Source organism: Cetorhinus maximus, chromosome 14 (genome assembly GCF_964194155.1).
Source record: "Cetorhinus maximus chromosome 14, sCetMax3.hap1.1, whole genome shotgun sequence".
Classification (NCBI taxonomy): domain Eukaryota; kingdom Metazoa; phylum Chordata; class Chondrichthyes; order Lamniformes; family Cetorhinidae; genus Cetorhinus; species Cetorhinus maximus.
The window spans coordinates 49025149-49042739 of record NC_135892.1 but is presented as its reverse complement, the minus strand read 5'-3'; the positions used below and the strand labels follow the sequence as shown (position 1 = coordinate 49042739).

General features: G+C 42.8%; 1 protein-coding gene across 1 annotated transcript in view; it reads right to left on the bottom strand.

Moving 5' to 3' along the window:
- The window catches only part of pde10a (phosphodiesterase 10A), a 484537-nt gene that overhangs the window by 88340 nt on the left and 378606 nt on the right, over positions 1-17591 (bottom strand). Inside the window, exons 15-16 of the mRNA XM_078557603.1 lie at positions 14092-14175; positions 11925-12075 (exon numbers count right to left, since the gene is read on the bottom strand). Coding sequence (XP_078413729.1) covers positions 11925-12075; positions 14092-14175 — 235 coding nt within the window. The remainder of the gene's footprint in view (positions 1-11924; positions 12076-14091; positions 14176-17591) is intronic.

The window sequence follows — 17591 nt, the reverse complement described above, 5'->3', positions numbered from 1 at the left end:
TACACTTATTTTAGCAATCTTGTTTCTAAGAACATGGGATTAATAAGAAGTATTTTTTTTTGGAAAGATTAAAGTGAACAGTAATGTTTTGATATACCCTAACTTTATGCAATGGTATCTGCAGAAAACAGCATGGCATATTTTCAGTTTCTATCTATCTGATTATCAATGTAATTTTTTTATAACTGATGTGCAATCGTGAATTTATCTAAAGTGGAAAGTCAACCTAAACTTGTGCATCACCTGCAATGCAATAAAATGAATTCTTGGTCCCACTCATATGATGGACCATGTTTGGGGTGGACAGAGTACCTCACAAAAGAAAGATGATAAATTTGGAGAAATTAGGTAAGGTCTAAGAGATCAATTTTCAGGAGGGTTTGCAGTTGGAGAAAGATGAAAAACGGTAGAGGGATTCAAGAAGAGAATCCCAGGAAAGGGGTATGATTTTGAAGGTCCTGTTACCGATGGTGCATTTTGGCAGGGGGAAGGGCAATGCATAGTAGTCTAAACTCAGAAGAGTAGATAATGCCTGCTGGAAAGTTGGGCAGGGAGAATCTGCAAATAGGGAGTAGTGAGTCTGTGATGGATTTATAAACATATATAATATTTATATAGGTACATATACATGAGGATGTGTTGTGGGTGAACAGACGATGTCTGAGGCAGAATTGATGGTGATCTGGATTTAGTACACCTGAATGTGCAGGTGTTAGGAATCTGGATGAGTGTGAGTCTGTGTTGAATAGAGCTTATAAGGTCAGAATGCAGAATGATGAAAAGTTGAACCTTACAGTGGTGATGGTGTGGATAAGAGCTTCAGTGATGTTGGGGTGAAGCAGATATGGAGTCCAACAGGAATAGAAGTAGATGTTCAGTTCAATTTTATTGTCTCCTTTCTTAAAATATGAAGTGACGTTAGATCATATCAAAGTGGTGGGTACATGCATATAGGAAATAGCATTTTAAGGGACTATCCATAAAATATGTATAGCTAAAGCCCTGATTTTTTTGCCCACCCAATACTTTGCCACTCATAAGCTTCAGCAACTCACCCTTTCCTTTTGACCTCTCAAAAGTAATTAACTTGGACATTAAATATGTCCATTTTTATTTCAGTTCAGAGATTTACTAAAGCACAATAAATAGATGAATAGAGATAGCTGCCAGGTGTCGTGTTATTATAATATCATATTTTGGGCTTATTTACTCTATAAGTCACAAGCACCATTTGTTGATAAGGCATTGGGTAAAAAACACATTGTGGGTTCATTTATTAAGACGAGGCACATGAGAACAATTATACTTAGGTATAAATCTTGAAGACATCAGAACTGTGTCTGTGCCCTACTCAAGGCAAAAGTGAAACTATGACTGAATCACATGGCACAATTCCCTTCTAGTGATGTCACGCTGATATCCCTTAAAGGCATATTACAACACCTCCTTTCTTTTTAAAGATACTTTCTCCATTTCCAAAGAAGTACAACTACTTACAATACATGTTCATGTTTAGTTACCATTACATAAGTGCATAGATCTGATGAATCTATGAGTCTATAAAGCGTAAAGATAATCTGCTGGTATGTCTAGATCTTGTGATGGCAACCTTGACTGGAGGTTTTATTAATTGCTCATAATGAGTTGTGGAATTGTCATCCTTGGAAGTTGTTCCTGGTTGAAATCTTGTCCTCGATGCAATAGACTGTACGATGGTTGAGGAGCTGGAATGGATCTGATTTCTCCTTGGTTGTATCTCACCATTATGCCTTTGTGGGTAATGATTTCATAGGGCCTTGATTCTGAACAAATTTTTGTCACCTTGGCTAGTTGCCACATACCTTCTTCAGGATCCTGGCTGCGAACGTGTCCCGACTGTAAACTTGGAAATTCTGTAACTTGGCAATTCTGTACCTGCATTTTTATCGTGCCTGTTGGTCATCTTCTCTTGTAGTTTTGAAAGTTACTCTCTAGTTTTGGAGAGAGTAAATTGGTTAAAGGTAGGTATGCGCTGTCTGCCAAACATGAGCTCTGCCGCTGTTGGAATAATTGCTCTTAAAGGTGTCACTCTCAGATGTGACATGTAATGTGCATACCTTGCATGGCTTGATTACATTTGAGAGTTAGGGATTTCACTATGCAAATCATTTGTTCAGCTAAGCCTTTAGATCTAGGGTAATGAGAAGAAGTAGTGTTATTGGTATTCCACTTGTCACACATATCCTAAAATGGCTTACAAATAAATTGCAGAGCGTTATCTATAATGATCACTCTAGGCATGCCAAATAAATTGAAAATAGCACTTAGAGTACGCCCGATAGTTGTACTTAACATATTGTGCAATTGTTGCATAATGGGGTACTTGGTCAAGTAGTCAATGATGACAAGAAGGTCAGTGCCATGGACATGAAAGAGGTCAGAAGCGATTTTGGACCAAAGATGGATAGAAACTTAGTGTGGAATCTCTGGTACTTTGTGCTGACTTGGCAGCTCTTGACTTGCCTCGTACTTTTTGACAATGACTTCAATGCCATTGTTCATACCTGGCCATAGACTATCTCTCTTGCGAGTCTTCTCGTCTGATCTATGCCTATGTGTGAGTGATGAAGTTGCTGAAGAATATCAGGTTGCAAAGATTCCAGTATGATGACCTTTCTGCCTATCAAAATGACTCACTGGGAGATGCCTAACTCGTCCTAATAAGGTAAAAATTGTCTTACGCGTTCATAGGCATGCTGAATTGAATTAAGTTATCCTTTGATGATGGTTTTCCATAGTTTCTGTAGTGTAGAATCTTGCGCCATTTCTTCTTGTAGCTGCTGGTATTTGCATTGCGCAAAATGTACCAGATCAATTTGAAGAACATCTTCAAGTTCAGTGTCAAGAAGTTACTTTGGAGATCTAAGGATATATCTTCTGTTTTCGCTGGGTTGGGCAATCTGTGACCATCAAGTTACCTGGTTTGTCAATCACCTCATCTATATGTTTCTGATGGGTACCGGATGGTCATTCTTATTGCTTGAAGATACTCGTTGTGTACAGTCTGTTTGGATCAGTGTACGGCTCTTTGTAGCTGCAGCAGCCTTTGCTCTAGCCCACTGCCAATGGCCCTTTCTGTCACATGCCTTACGGAATTGGTGAAAAGCTGGGAATTCTCTTGGTGCATGCAGAAGGCCACACCTCCCATACGTCTTGCTAAGTTTGGGTCCTAGTAAGTGCATCAACAATTGAGGTTGTACTTAGGACCTGTAAGCTTTGTCAACGCCTGTTTCTGCTGATTAAACATTTTGAATTCGGACAATAGATCAGCTGCATCCCAATTCAAACTGAGGAATTTAGCAGATGTTCTGACAATATCCCTTCGACATTCTTTCTTCTGTAGTACCCGGCATGAGTGTCACTGTAGCTGCTTTCAGGTGCTTTGCTGAAGCTCCCACAAATACGAGTTGTGGCGGGAATGCAACATTGGGTAAAGGCGTCTTTGCTTTTTAAATTATTGTTCAGCAACTCCAAAAACCACTCATTATAATTACAACTGTCTCTGGCCCGATTTTTATAACTTTTTTTTGTTTGACTCTACCATGCTCGCTATCGATCCGGCCCACACCCTGGTGACTTGGCTTTCCTAACTAAGCTAACCACGTGCTGGTCCTCTTGATTAGCTGTCCCACTCATGGGGCAGAAATTTTAGATTGGCGTGCAGGCATGCACCCGACCCAATCAGACGCAAAATTGCGCGAGATAACGTCGGGTGAGCGTCCAGATGTCATCCCACGCTTGCGCGATATTTCGGTCAACAGGTGCGCGCTAAAGTCGGAAACGCGCTTGCCAACAATTAAGAAGCCAGTTAGTGCAATTAAAGTTGTAATTGTCTCCTATTTTTCGTGGTCCGTCCAACCTTATGGTTGGCAGACGGGTGAATCGGCCAGGCGGACTTTGCATTTTTCATGAAACTTCATCCAAGGGCAGCACTTGCTTAGCAATAACCTGCTCACTGACACTCAGTTTGGGTTCCGTCAGGGTCACATAGCTTCTGATCTTGTTACAGGCTTGGTTCAAACATGGACAAAAGAGCTGAACTCCAGAGGTGAGTTGAGAGTGACTGTCCTTGACATCAAGGCAGCATTTGACCAAATGTGGCATCAAGGAGCCCTAGCAAACCTGGAGTCAATGGGAATCAGGGGAAAACTCTCTGCTGCTTGGAGTCATACCTAGCACAAAGAAAGATGGCTGTGGTTGTTGGTGGTCAATCATCTCAGTTCCTCAGGGTAGTATTCTAGGCCCAACCATCTTCAGCTGCTTCATCAATGATCTCCTTCCATCATAATGTCAGAATTGGGGATGTTCACTGATGATTGCACAATGTTCAGCAACATTCGTGACTCCTCAGATACTGAAACAGTCCATGTCCAAATGCACAACAAAAACAAAAATAGCTGGATAAACTCAGCAGGTCTGACAGCATCCCCGGAAAGGAACACAGTTAACGTTTCGAGTCCGTATGACTCTTCATCAGAACTAAGAAATATAGAAATTAGGTGAAATATAAGCTGGTTGAAGGGGGTGGGACAGGTAGAGCTGGATAGAGGACCAGTGATCGGTGGAGGCAAAGAAGAGATTGCCAAAGATGTCATAGACAAAAGAATAAAGAGGTGTGGACGGTGATGATATTAGCTGAGGAATGTGCTAATGATGAATGTGCTAATGATGACATTTAGGGTAGAAAGCAGGACGAGCAAGTGACAGATAGCCCTAGTGTCCAAATGCAGCTAGGCCTGGACAATATCCAGGCTTGGGCTGACAAGTGGCAAGTAACATTCACGGCATACAAATGCCAGGCAATGACCATCTACAACAAGAGAGAATTTAGCTATTGCCTCTTGACATTCAATAGCATTACCATCACTGAATCCCTTGCTATCAACGTTCTAGGAGTTACCATTGACCAGAAATTGAACTGAACTAGCCATATAAATACTGTGGCTACAAGAGCAGGTCAGAGGCTAGGCGAGTGACTCACCTCCTGACTTGCCAAAGCCTGTCTGCCATCAACAAAGCACAAGTCAGGAGTGTGATGGAATACTCCCCACTTATCTGGATCAGTGCAACTCCAACAATACTCAAGAAGCTTGACACCATCCTGGACAAAGCAGTGCACTTGATTGGCACTCCTTCCACAAACATTCACTCCGTCCACCACCGATGAACAGTAGCAGCAGTGTGTACCATCTACAAGATGTACTGCAGAAACTCACCAAGGCTCCTTAGGCAGCACCTTCCAAACCCACGACTGCTACCATCTAGAAGGACAAGGGCAGCAGATGCATGGGAACACCACCACCTGGAAGTTCCCCTCCAAACCACTCACCATCCTGACTTGGAAATATATCGCTGTTCCTTCACTGTCTCTGGGTCAAAATCCTGGAATTTCCTCCCTACAGCACTGTGGGTGTACCTAGACCACAGGGACTACAGCAGTTCAAGAAGGCGGCTCACCACCACCTTCTAAAGGACAATTAGGGATGGGCAATAAATGCTGGCCCAGCCAGCGACACCCACATCCTGTAAATGAATTAAAAAAAGGAGACCAATACTATACACAGTATTCCAGATGTGGTCACATCAATGTCCTGGACAACTGAAGCCATAACCTCCCTACTTATGAGTTCAATTCCCCTTGTAATAAACAAAAACATTCTATTAGCTTTCCTAATTACTTGCTCTATCTGCATACTAGCTTTTTGTGATTTATGCACTAGGTCACCCAGATCCCTCGAACATCAGAACTCTGCAATTTCTCACCGTTTAGATAATATGCTTCTTTTTTATTCTTCTTGCCATAATGGACATTTTCACATTTGCCCACATTATACTCCATTTGCCAGATCTTTGCCCACTTACTTAACCTATATATCTTTGTAGTATCCTTATGTGCTCTTCACAAATTACTTTCCTACCTATCTTTGTATCGTCAGCAAATTTAGCAACCATACCTTCGATCCCTTTACCCAGCTCATTTATATAAATTGTAAAAAGTTTAGGGCCCAGCACTGATCCCTGAGGCACACCACTAGATATATCCCGCCAACCAGAAAAAGACCTATTTATGGCTACCCTCTGTTTCCTGTTAGCTAGCCAATCTTCTATCCATGCCAATATGTTACCTCCTAAACCATAAGCTTTTATTTTATGCAAGAATCTTTGATGCGGCACCTTATCAAATGCCTTTTGGAAATCCAAGTACAGTACATCCAATAGTTCCACTTTATCCAAAACGCATGTGGCTCCTTCAAAGAACCGGAGGAACATGCTGTTTGATTCAATCAGCCAATCGTTGGGATGTACGGCTTATGTAGCTGGCACCGCACTGGCACTGAAATTCATACACAACATTGCTGAATTATGTGGTAGGAGTACGTATTTTTGAACTTATGTCAGCATCTCGGGAGTGGGAAATACTACTCGCACAGCCAATGCACAGTAACAGTGTGAAATGGTTTGCTTAACCTGTCATTCAAATTTTTGAGATACTTTGTCTCTTCAAGGTAATTTGAGGTAGACTGGGCACATTTCAGGTCTGAAAATGACAGCATCTGTTCCATTTTCAAGTGCGTGCGATACACTGCGAACAATGATCTGATCAGGATAGCGACAGCTTTGACCTGCTCTATTTCTGTCTCAGCTTGCAAGGTAAAAAAATGGCTAGGGTCCTATTTACAAGATTGGTGATTAGGCCAATCCTATAGTGCATGGAGCTATACGAATTCCAATGTGTATATTGACCAGTGAAGGTATGCTTGTGGTAGACAACAGAGGAGAACCCATAAGGGGATTTCTCAACTAGCATGTCGAGGAAAGGGTGTGAGTAAGACTGCTCCATCTCAAAAATGAATTTGAGTGTGGATGGAGTGTATTAAGCTGTGTAAGGAAATCCTTACACATGGCTACAGGTGCAAAGGCTGTATCACCTACGTATTGGAAATACGCACAGGCAGGAGATTAGGATTCATTCCATCAAAAATGTGCTTCTCATGGAAAACGACAGAAATGTTAGTGAGCGCTGGACCTAGAGGGGATCCCATGGCTACACCATCTATTTGGGTTTATATGGTGTCATTAAAACAGCAACTCGCTGTTTTGACTTGAACTTGAACCAGTGGGGTTCAAAGTTCTGAGGTTCAATGAGAACAGATTTAGAAAATGGTGGCGTGTCTATATTGCTGTGATATAGAGATGCAGCACAAAACCTTTCCTCATAAGACAACCCCTTAATCCCAGGAATCAGCCAAGTGAATCTTATCTGAACTGCCTCCAATGCAATTATTTCCTTCCTTAAGTAAGGTGACCAAAACTATAAATACTACTCCAGGTGCGGTAGCAAAGCTTCCCTACTTTTATATTCTATTCCCGTCGCCATAAAGGCCAACAGTCCATTTGCCTTCCCAATCACTTGTTGTACCTGCTAGTTTTTTGTGATTCACATGCCAGGACACCCATATCCCTTTGTACCATACATTTCAGCAGTCTCTCTGCACTTAAGTAATATTCTGCTTTTCTATTCATCCTGCCAAAGTAGACAAACCCACATTTTCCCACATTATACTCCATCTGCCAAATTTTTTCCCACTCACTTAACCTATCTATATCCTTTTGCAGACTTTTTGGCCTGAATTTTTGCAATGGCAGAGAGCCTCTCTGTCATTGCGAAATTAGAGGAAGAGGCTGAAATACAGAAGTCCAAACACCATTTTTCCAAGGAAAGGGCCCAGTTGGAATTTGTGCATATGCATTTTGGGGAGGCAGCTGTCAATATGAAACAGCAGGGGCCTCCAGTCATGTCTGATTTCATTAGCCAGGAGTGGGAAACAGGATATGTGCAGATTAGACCTGGTAGGTCATCATCTAAACTTTGCAGAATCCTTTGGAGAGGTGGGGTAGCATTTGGAGAGATAGGGTACCACTTTGGATATGTTCCCAAGACATCTTTGGGAGAGGAAAGGTGCTATCTGAGAGAGGTAAGATGCTCTTTGGGATTGCTAAAGTGGACATGAATGTATGTAAAAAATGCATAATCTCATTGGAACTGTCAAGAATGCTGTCAAGGCATGGATGAGTTGTGGGGAGTGTGTGGAGGGGTTAGGAGGGTATGAGCGTTGAGGGCTTTTTTTTAATGCTTTTAAAAAAATCTTTGACAAAGTGATGGTGCACCGATAGAGGCCTCCCACCCAGTCTGCCTCAGCTCCTGGCAGCCTCCCTAGTCTTTCCGTGGTCGCCTGGCCCGGTTCCCAGAGAACCCCGACACCCTGGAATGAAAATCCCAACTTCTGGAGCACTTTCGCCTGGGTTGCGGATCCGGGAAATGTCCTGACTCTGCACTCTCTCTTGGAAGTGAAAATTCAGGCCTTTTTATCTCTTGACAACTTGCTTTCCTACCTATCTTTGTGCCATCAGCAAATTTAGCTACCATACACTTGGTCCTTTCATCCAAGTCATTAATATAGATGGTAAATAGTTGAGGCCCCATCATCGATCTCTGTGGCACTCTACTAGTTACAGTTTGCCAAACTGAAAACCACCCATTTATCCCGACTCTTTGCTTCCTGTTAGCTAACCAATCCTCTATCCATACTAATACAAAACCAAAATACTGTGGATGCTGCAAATTTGGAATAAGCACAAAAAATGCTGGGAAAACTCAGCAGGTTGGCCAGCATCTGGTAGCACACTGCCTGTGCTAACAAAATCTTCCTCTCTTTGGTGCTGCCATATGCCACAATCACTCCCCAATGTTTTCAAAGCCTCTCATTTCTTTGTAAACATAGTGCCCACCTTTCTAACTAATAATAAACTCCATAAGGTTACTTTCAATATGTTACACATTGACTACCCGCATTCATGTTAAAAACAAAGGTAAAAGATAAAAATTAAATATGCAGATAAGGGACCGTTGGCCCCTGGTGTTGGCAGACTTGAGCGTCTCTTCTCAACACTCCTATTAAGGTCACTAACCTACAGCTTTCACAAGATATCAGAGTTGCACAATCTGACTCTATGACATTAGCAATAAGCCTGCTGTGCTGAATGACGAAATTGGAATCCGACATATTCAGTCACCTGATATCAGTGACCCCGGATTGCCAAGTCTGTTCTTGCTTTTAATTTTGAGTTCTAATTCTTCCTAATAATATCTTGTGGTAAACAAAATGTTCTGCAGTGAGATGTAAGTCACTTTTACATACAAACACAAAAAGCAGGCTTTTCCAATCAATGTTATTGTAACACTGGCAACAGCACACACATTACTGCAAGAATTAAAATACGCCCTGGTTAAGAGGCATGGAAAACTACATCATTGACTATATTCAACTTATTTCCTTTGAGGAAAAGTTTGTGAACTTTATCCCCGAGACACAAAGCTAATTTACATTAAACTCCTGATTATTAACTAATCTTGCAAAATCCATTATTAAATCCTGAACAATTATATTCGCAAATCTTATTTCTGTGATTTTAGCTAAGAAATACTTGTGTTCCACAGAATTTTAGATCCACATACTGTATAATGATTCTTGTTATTTTCAATCTTCTCCATAACTAGATGTCCAGCCATTTTAAAAGAACTAATCAAAAATTGCTTTATCTGAGTTTGTTTCAAATTTCCATAACTTCTGCTGACGGGAGGGAAAGGAAAGACATTTTTTTCTAACCTTCAATCTTCCTTGAGGATTGTTAATTTCATAATCATGTCCTCTTCATTCATTAAATTATTCATGTCTCCCAGTGTTTCAAAGTCATGGAAGGACATGCATAAAAAATACTGGGCTAAAATAAAATTATGCTGCTTGAATCTTTAAAAAAGGGGCTTAAACTTCTGTGGAGTGGCTTTCAGATTTGGATTACCACACTGCTCCTAGTTTTTAATCTTAAAATTCTTACAATCTTTTCTCGCCCAACCTTCCAACTCAAGCCAGGCGAGAACTATGCAGGGCAGCATGTTCCCGAGACCTTCTGCTGGGGGCTCTAGAGTTGGATGCTACACCTACATTTTTACAGCACCGGCTGCCATAAATCAGGTGAGTTTAAAGGTGCAGCCACTTTCAAGCCTGGAAAAAGGCAGGTTTCTAAGGTAAGTAGTTATAGCTTGGGGGAGGCATGGGGACGGGTGGAGAGGAGGTTGGGCAGGGCACTCAGGAGTGGTCAGGCACTTGGGGTGGTGGGCACAAGGTGGGGGGGTGGGGGGTCAGTCACTCAGGGGAAGGCAAGGGGACTCGGGCACTCAGGGGCACTCTGGTACTCTGTCGGGGTGAGACAGTCCAAGGGTGTTGGGCATTTGGGGAGGGCTGGGCACTCAGGGGTGGTGTTGGACACTTGGGGGAAGGTGAGGGGGGGTGGTTGAGCAGGCGCTTGGAGTGTGGCGGGCATTCGGTGGGGGGTGGTGGGTTGGGCACTCAGGGGTGAGGGGTGGTTGGGCACTTGGTGGGGGGGGACGTTCCAACAGTCAGCGGGGAGGGGAGGTCAGGTCGGGCCTTGTGGGGCAGTGGTGGTTAGGGTTGGGGTGGGGAGCGGGATGTCCTGGTGGGGACAGGGCGCGTTGGACAGCCAGTGGGGAGATGTCAGGTCGGGTCAGGCCTAAGGGGGTTAGTCAAGGGTTGGTGGAAGACCCCCTGGGATTTCAAGGCTTGGGGGGAGTCCTGTGGGATTCCGGGGGGCGGGGGGCAGGCGGGGATTCCTCATGGGAAGGCTAGTTGGGGGGTGGGTGGAGAAGTTCCCTGGGGGATTTGAGGGAGTTGGGGGAGTCCCGTAAGGGGTCAATGTGGACCTGTACAACAGTTACCTAGAGGCTAGAAATGGCTATAACTCTTCTAACTTTTTCTGGGTAACTACTGATGTAAGACAGTCAGAACGATCCGAAGTTTGCAATTTAAATTGCATTTTCATATGGTTCCTAGTGCAGGGCAGTTGCCAAATGAAGCTTGCACTTCCTGGGCAATTGCCATGCAATCCTTACCTGGAACTTCCGGGATTAGGGGTGTTCCCCAGTGCATCTTTGGGGTACCCCCAGTTACACTGACCTTGAGCTCAGAAATGATGGCCCAAGATGTTCCTCCATTATCGTATTTTGTTTGACATTATAGTAAACAGAATATAGTCATGAACGCCTGAACATTATAAAATTCAAAAACAAGAACAGGCTGTTCATTAATGTTCATCTCTCAGAATTTATTCCATGGAACACAGGTCCCTCCCTCCCCCCACCCGCCCCGAGTACCCAGCCCCTCTGGACTCTTCCTAACCCCGCCGGCAACCCACCAGGCCTGACCCAGCCAAGTGGCCGACCTGATACTCCCCACTGAGTTCCTGACCCCACCTCCAAGTGCCCAACCCCCCCCCTCAAATGCCTGACACCCTTCCAGTGCCTGACTTACCCCCCCCAAACAAGTGTCTGAGTATCCCTCTGGACTGCCTACCCGCTCCCGAGTGCCAGACCACACAAGTGCCCCTAACCCCACCCCCCCCACCACTCAAATTGTTCACATAGGACATACATGGTTCACTTGTATCTGTGGTGATTTGCTGTTATCCACTCTCTCACTATTATTATTCAATGGTTTGTGATCAAGTACCCCTAGTTGTAGGCAGGTTTGTATATACAATTACAATATTAATCAAATAGTTTATACTGCATTGACCTTGAGTTACAGCAAACTGTGCATTATGGATCGTGATGCGATAGAAGGCTAACAGATTCATCGTGCACACAACTCCTATCTACTGCTAATCCAAAAAATGCCACTTCATGAGTTTTTCAGCTCAGGGTGTTATTTGGCTGGGACTATAATTTGTCTTTAAGATGAATATATGTTAATAAATGTCCTGGGTGGGTGCATGTCTAAGACAATGACAGAGAACTTTCATTCACCTACCTCCAGCTGTGAGAATGTTCCCTGAACTTTTTGCAGAATATTATACATGCAATGTGCCACAGTGACCGCATGTTTCCAGTTGTGGTAGGGCACACGACGGTAGTTTTTCTTTACTGACATAGTGAAGCGACACAGTTTCTCCAGATCAAAGCTAGGTAGAGAAGAAAATAGAGAAAATACATCAATTAAATAAAGACCGGAAGTGCCAATGGTCCCAGGTACCAAAGTGCTAACATTATCCTTATTGTAATGTGTCAGGATTCTGAAGCACATATAGCTTTTAAAGGTGACATATCTATTAAGGAACCAATTTTCTACAAAACTTAAAGAATCCTTTGCAGGGGAAATTCTGATAGCTCATTAACATGCAACTTATTGCAAATATCTTGTTTGTGGTTCATGATAATATTTTAGAGATAATTTATAGTTCTGGGCAGATTAAAGTTATAAAGGAAGGTGATTAAAGTGCTGGGCTTTAGAGATTGCCAGGGCACCTCAAGAAATGGCAGTTCCAAAGGTCATCCATGTTTATTTAATAAAGTCAGGATAGAAGAGATAGAGCTATAAAACTGCAAATGGGCTTACTTAGCCAAAGAGCTGAAGATGTGCCATCTTCAATTTTTGCAGTAATGGCAGTCCAGAGAGGTGTTCTGTTTTGGGAGTTAGAGCTAAATTAGTTTTAAATCATTTCGTAAATCCTGAAAGGTCATAAAACCCATTTACTTCAACAGATCAAAAAATAAATTTTAAATGAGGAATAATTAACTTAAAGATCGGTTTGAAGACATCCCAGAGCCTGCAATATCATCGTGGAGATGGATAGAGCTTAGGATGGTTCTCTTGTTTCAATTTAACTGGGTGCTTGCTGAGAAAATCAGTTGCAGTATTGATGTTGCATTTTTTTCTTCTTTATTCTTTCATTGGACATGAGCATCACTGGCAAGGCCAGAATTTGTTGCCGATCCCTAATTGCCCTTGAACTGAGAGGCTTACTAGGCCATTTCAGAGGAGCAGCTAAGAGTCAACCACATTGCTATGGGTCTGGAGTCACATGTAAGCCAGACCAGGTAAGGATAGGCAGATTTCCTTCCCTAAAGGGGGGAGGGGGACATTAGTGAACCAGATGGGTTTTTACAACAATCAAGTCCAGATTTATTAATTGCATTTAAATTCTACCAGCTGCCTTGGTGGGATTTGAACCCACACCCCCAGAGTATTAGCCTGGGTTAGAGATTACCTCTGAATTACCAGTCCAGTGACATTACCACTACACCACCATCTCCAGTGGTTTGCAGCTCACTAAGAGATAGCCATAGTAAATGGTAGCGAGCTAAGCCTGCGCTGTAAGCAGAATAAAATAAAAACTAACTTAATCATTCGCTCTGTGGAATGACACTTAACATCAGTTTGAATTTTGTGAAGGAACAGAAGCTGGAAGATTGCCTAGTTTGAAAGTAGTGGAAGGAATGGAAAAGTAACCAGAAGAAAGGGCTGAGGTATCCACAGTCAACAGATGATAAATGAAAGTTTTATCTCTGAGAATGGCTGAGTGGCAGAGAATTTTCGAGAGCACTGTGGCATACTCATGGGTGGTCCCTACAGGGTAAATAACTTTAAGATTGATGTATCTTATAAGGGAATTCTTGGGGGAAGTAAGAAGTAAACCTGAGTGCAAAACATACAAAGTTATAAACAATATTGTGAAGTTAATGTGCTTGTGTTGTTTAATTCTTTCATATACAATAAAGTTTGTTTTGTTAAAATAGCGAAATCTTGTGACATTGTTCTATTAGTTAAAACGAGGTGTTCGGATTTCTTTTTAAATGTTAATGGTCCATAGCCGGATTGTAACAAACTTCACAGACATCTAAGAATGTTACCAACTGCAATGCCTCGGGAGCGAACAACAGCAGCTTGATGATGTAACTGTGATCTGTAATGAGAATCAGAGAGCCTTCAAAGTGCAGCACCATTTCCGTAACTGTTACACTTGAGAACCCATATTGGTGAATAATATCTGGCGACACTATCCAGCACTCCTACCAAAAGTAACACAACTTTAAAGCATAAGATGATTATTAATAAAATGGAATACAGATTTCATCTCCACTGTGACTTGTCAAGACATCCTGTTAAAAAAAAAATTGAATTATTTTATGGTCTGTACCTGGTCTTTCCGCAGCTGTTGTGAACCATATAGACAAAAAAAGTTGGCCAGTGGTCTTCATAGGGACTGATATCAAACTGGAACCTGAGATAAAATTATATAAAAAGGAATGCCAGTACAATAGATAGACATTTCCATAACAATCACTGCTATTTACACATATTTGTTATATATTTGCTCCAATTTGTATTACACTACAAGAAAAGTTGTTGTATAGGGAGAGGTTGAAAAATTAAACATTGTAATTAGCTATACTGGCGATTCACTATTTTTCTTAGGAGGGCAGCTTCCCTCCACCACCCGTCCCCAAACTCCCCACCCCACCAAGAGACCTCACCACATGTTTCTTAAAAAGAAGTTAGAAAATAATAACAGCAGTAATTATACTCTGAAAGAAAGTTGGCTAGATATTGTGGAAGAGCTGAGTGAATTGGTTAACAGAACATTAAAAACAAGAGCAGAAACAGGCCATTCAGCCCTTTGAGTTTGCCCCACCATTCAATACAATCATGGCTGACCTTCTACCTCAATTTCATCATATCCCTTTCACTTCCTTGGTATCCAAATCTATCAACCTCTCTCCTGAATTTATTCAACAACTGAGCACCCACCACCCTGATGGGTAGAGAATTCCAAAGATTCAAATCTTCGAGAGAAAAAATTTCTCCTCATCTCCTAAATGACAGGCCCTTATTCTGAGACTGTGATCCCTAGTTCTAGACTCCCCTGCCAGGAAGCCACCCTTCCAGCTTCAGCCATAAGTCCCTTAAGAATTTTATATAGTTCAATGAAATCACCTCTTTCTTCTAAATTGCAGAGAATAAAGGCTCAGTTTACTAAATCTCTCCTCTTAGGATAATCCCCTCATCCTAGGAATCAGATTAGTAAACCGAGGCTAGTGTATCCTTTCCTAGATAAGGAAACCTAAACTGCACACTGTGCTCTAAGTGTGGTCTCACCAAGGCTTCATGCATTTCAGTAAGACTTCTTCACTCTTATATTTCAGTCACTTTGAAATAAAGGCTAACATACCGTTTGCTTTCCCAATTGCTTGCTGTACCTGTATGGTAACTTTCTGTGATTCACGTACAAGGACATCCAGGTCACTCTGAATACCAATGTTTTCTAATTACTCACCATTTAAAATAAAATCTGCTTTTCTATTTTGCCTTCCAAAGTTCACACTCCTCCAAATTATATTCCAACCGCCATGTTCTTGCCCACTAACTTAATCTGTCCATATCCCTTTGGAGTCTTTTGTGCCCTCCTCACAGGTTGCTTCCCACCTAACTTTGTATTGTTAGCAAACTTGAATACATTAAACTCTGTCCTCTCATCTAAACTATTGATATAGATAGAAAATAGAATACACCCAAGCACTTATCCTTCTGGTACCCCACTAGTTATAGCCTGCCAACATGGAAATGTCTCATTCATTCCTGATCTCTGTCAAATACTTTCTTGGCTTTGCAACATGGATGATGGTTCACAATTACTGCTCATCTGCTGTGAGTCTGCAAGTGGGAATATAGTCTAATTTGAGCAAAACATTGTTGGTTGCAATGGGGGCATCGTTGGTCGTCATTTGCTGATGCAGGGACCACTGCTGGGTGCTCCTTCCTGCAATGATGCTTTTCTGTGGGAATCTGAAGATGCAGATCTTCAGATTGCCATGCTCCAGGGTGGAGACTTCGGCACAAAGTGCTTTGGACATCTGCAATGCTCCTAGTTGAAGCCAACTTGGCATAGAATGAAGTCTTGCTTGCTTGTACCTTAATTTTAGCCATCCAACGGGCCTACAGGCGCCATTAAGCTCTCCGTACAGTACATCTATCAGTAGGTGACCATCATCCATTCTAACAACATGGGCTAGCCATTGTAGTCAACTTTGCTTGAGCATTGCCATGATACACTGAGTTAGAAAGCTACAGTACTTGTGTCAGGGACTCATATGTTGCCAATGGATCCCAAGGATTTTTCTCAAGCAATGCATATGAAATTAATTCCATATGCGCTCCTGCTTCTGATATGTTGTCCAGTTTCACACTATTCAGCAGTGCACATAGTTCCATGCATAACATATTCTTAGTCGTGTGGCAGTTGTGATTTGAGACTTTTCCAGGCTCCTGCCTGAAGCTTTCTAAATGCAGCAGCAGCACTACAAATATGAGCTGATATCTCTTCAACAAGCTTCATTTCACTTGAGACCATTGACCCCAGGTAGCAGAACTTGTCTACATTTTTCAATTCAGTGTTGTTTAGTTGTAGTACTTCATTGGGCTGACCGCCTTAAGTTATTGTCACTGGGAGGAATCTCCCGTTCTGGAGTTGAAGTCCGGTGGCATCCGTCAGGAGCTTGTTGAATCTCGGGACAGGTCGGACAGGAAGTCACACGCCCCGCCGTCACCTCATAGGTTCCAATGTCCAGGCTCCATCTTTAAATGGCACCCAGACAGACATTCACCCAGGGCCTCCAAGTCTCCTAAAAACAATGTCCAGGAAAAGACAGAAACCTTTGGCCCTACAGTTCAGCAATGACTCCCTGGAGATTCTCCTCCAGACCATCGAGGAAAGGGAGCAGAAGGCCCTCCCACCTGACCACACAGCCTAGGAGGAGGTCACCAGAGAGGTGAGCACCCATGAGGTTCAAAGGAGGACCGCCTGCTGTGCAGGAAACAGATGAGTGATCTGCTGTGCTCACCAGGGTAAGTAAACTTTTACTCACTGCAAACTCACACTCTCATAAGGTCATTAGGCGGTCTAAATATTATAGTCTACAGTGATGTCACACATGATCAGCAAATGGCTCATCAGCATTCAATGTGTCGCAGCTGCTTAAAGATCACCATCTCATGTAATCCCTTCACAAACAGTGTCTTAATCCCTTACTGGAGAGGGTTCAGCACACACAACAGGCATGCAAGCTTCTGAACTGCTCTTTCATCCATAGCACTCACACTCAATCCATCTGTCTTAATGCAGGAGAAGAATGCCTACTACAAATTCATGAGACAGCTAGGACTGGAGGGGCTGCTGGGAGCTCAGGACCTTCATTCCTTTCAAGGAGCAGGCTGCGGAGCTGGCACGGGAGGACACTGACTGTGACTGCGCGCAAGGTGAGATTGGCCTCCCCAAATAACCAAGAGAGGGAGCATCCATTATATAGTGACAACATGCCGACAATGGCTGTGAGTGATCTGTAACGCATGAGCCTACCTAGTCAATCACTAATTCTCTCTTCTCTCCAAGAAGGGGAGAACATCATCCTCCAAAAGAGGAAGCCCCAAACCCCAGGCCATCTCGGAGGAGGAAGAAGAGGGTTCCGCACCTGTACAACCGTCACTGCGTTCACCTGCACCCTCCACCAGTGCAGATACACACAACTCAGTGGGACCTAGATCTAGAGTAGGCTCAGGTTCACAATCTGGTGATCAACTCACAGACATAGGTCCACAGCAGGTGGAGGCAGTAACAGTCGAGGTCTCTGATACTTGGTGGAC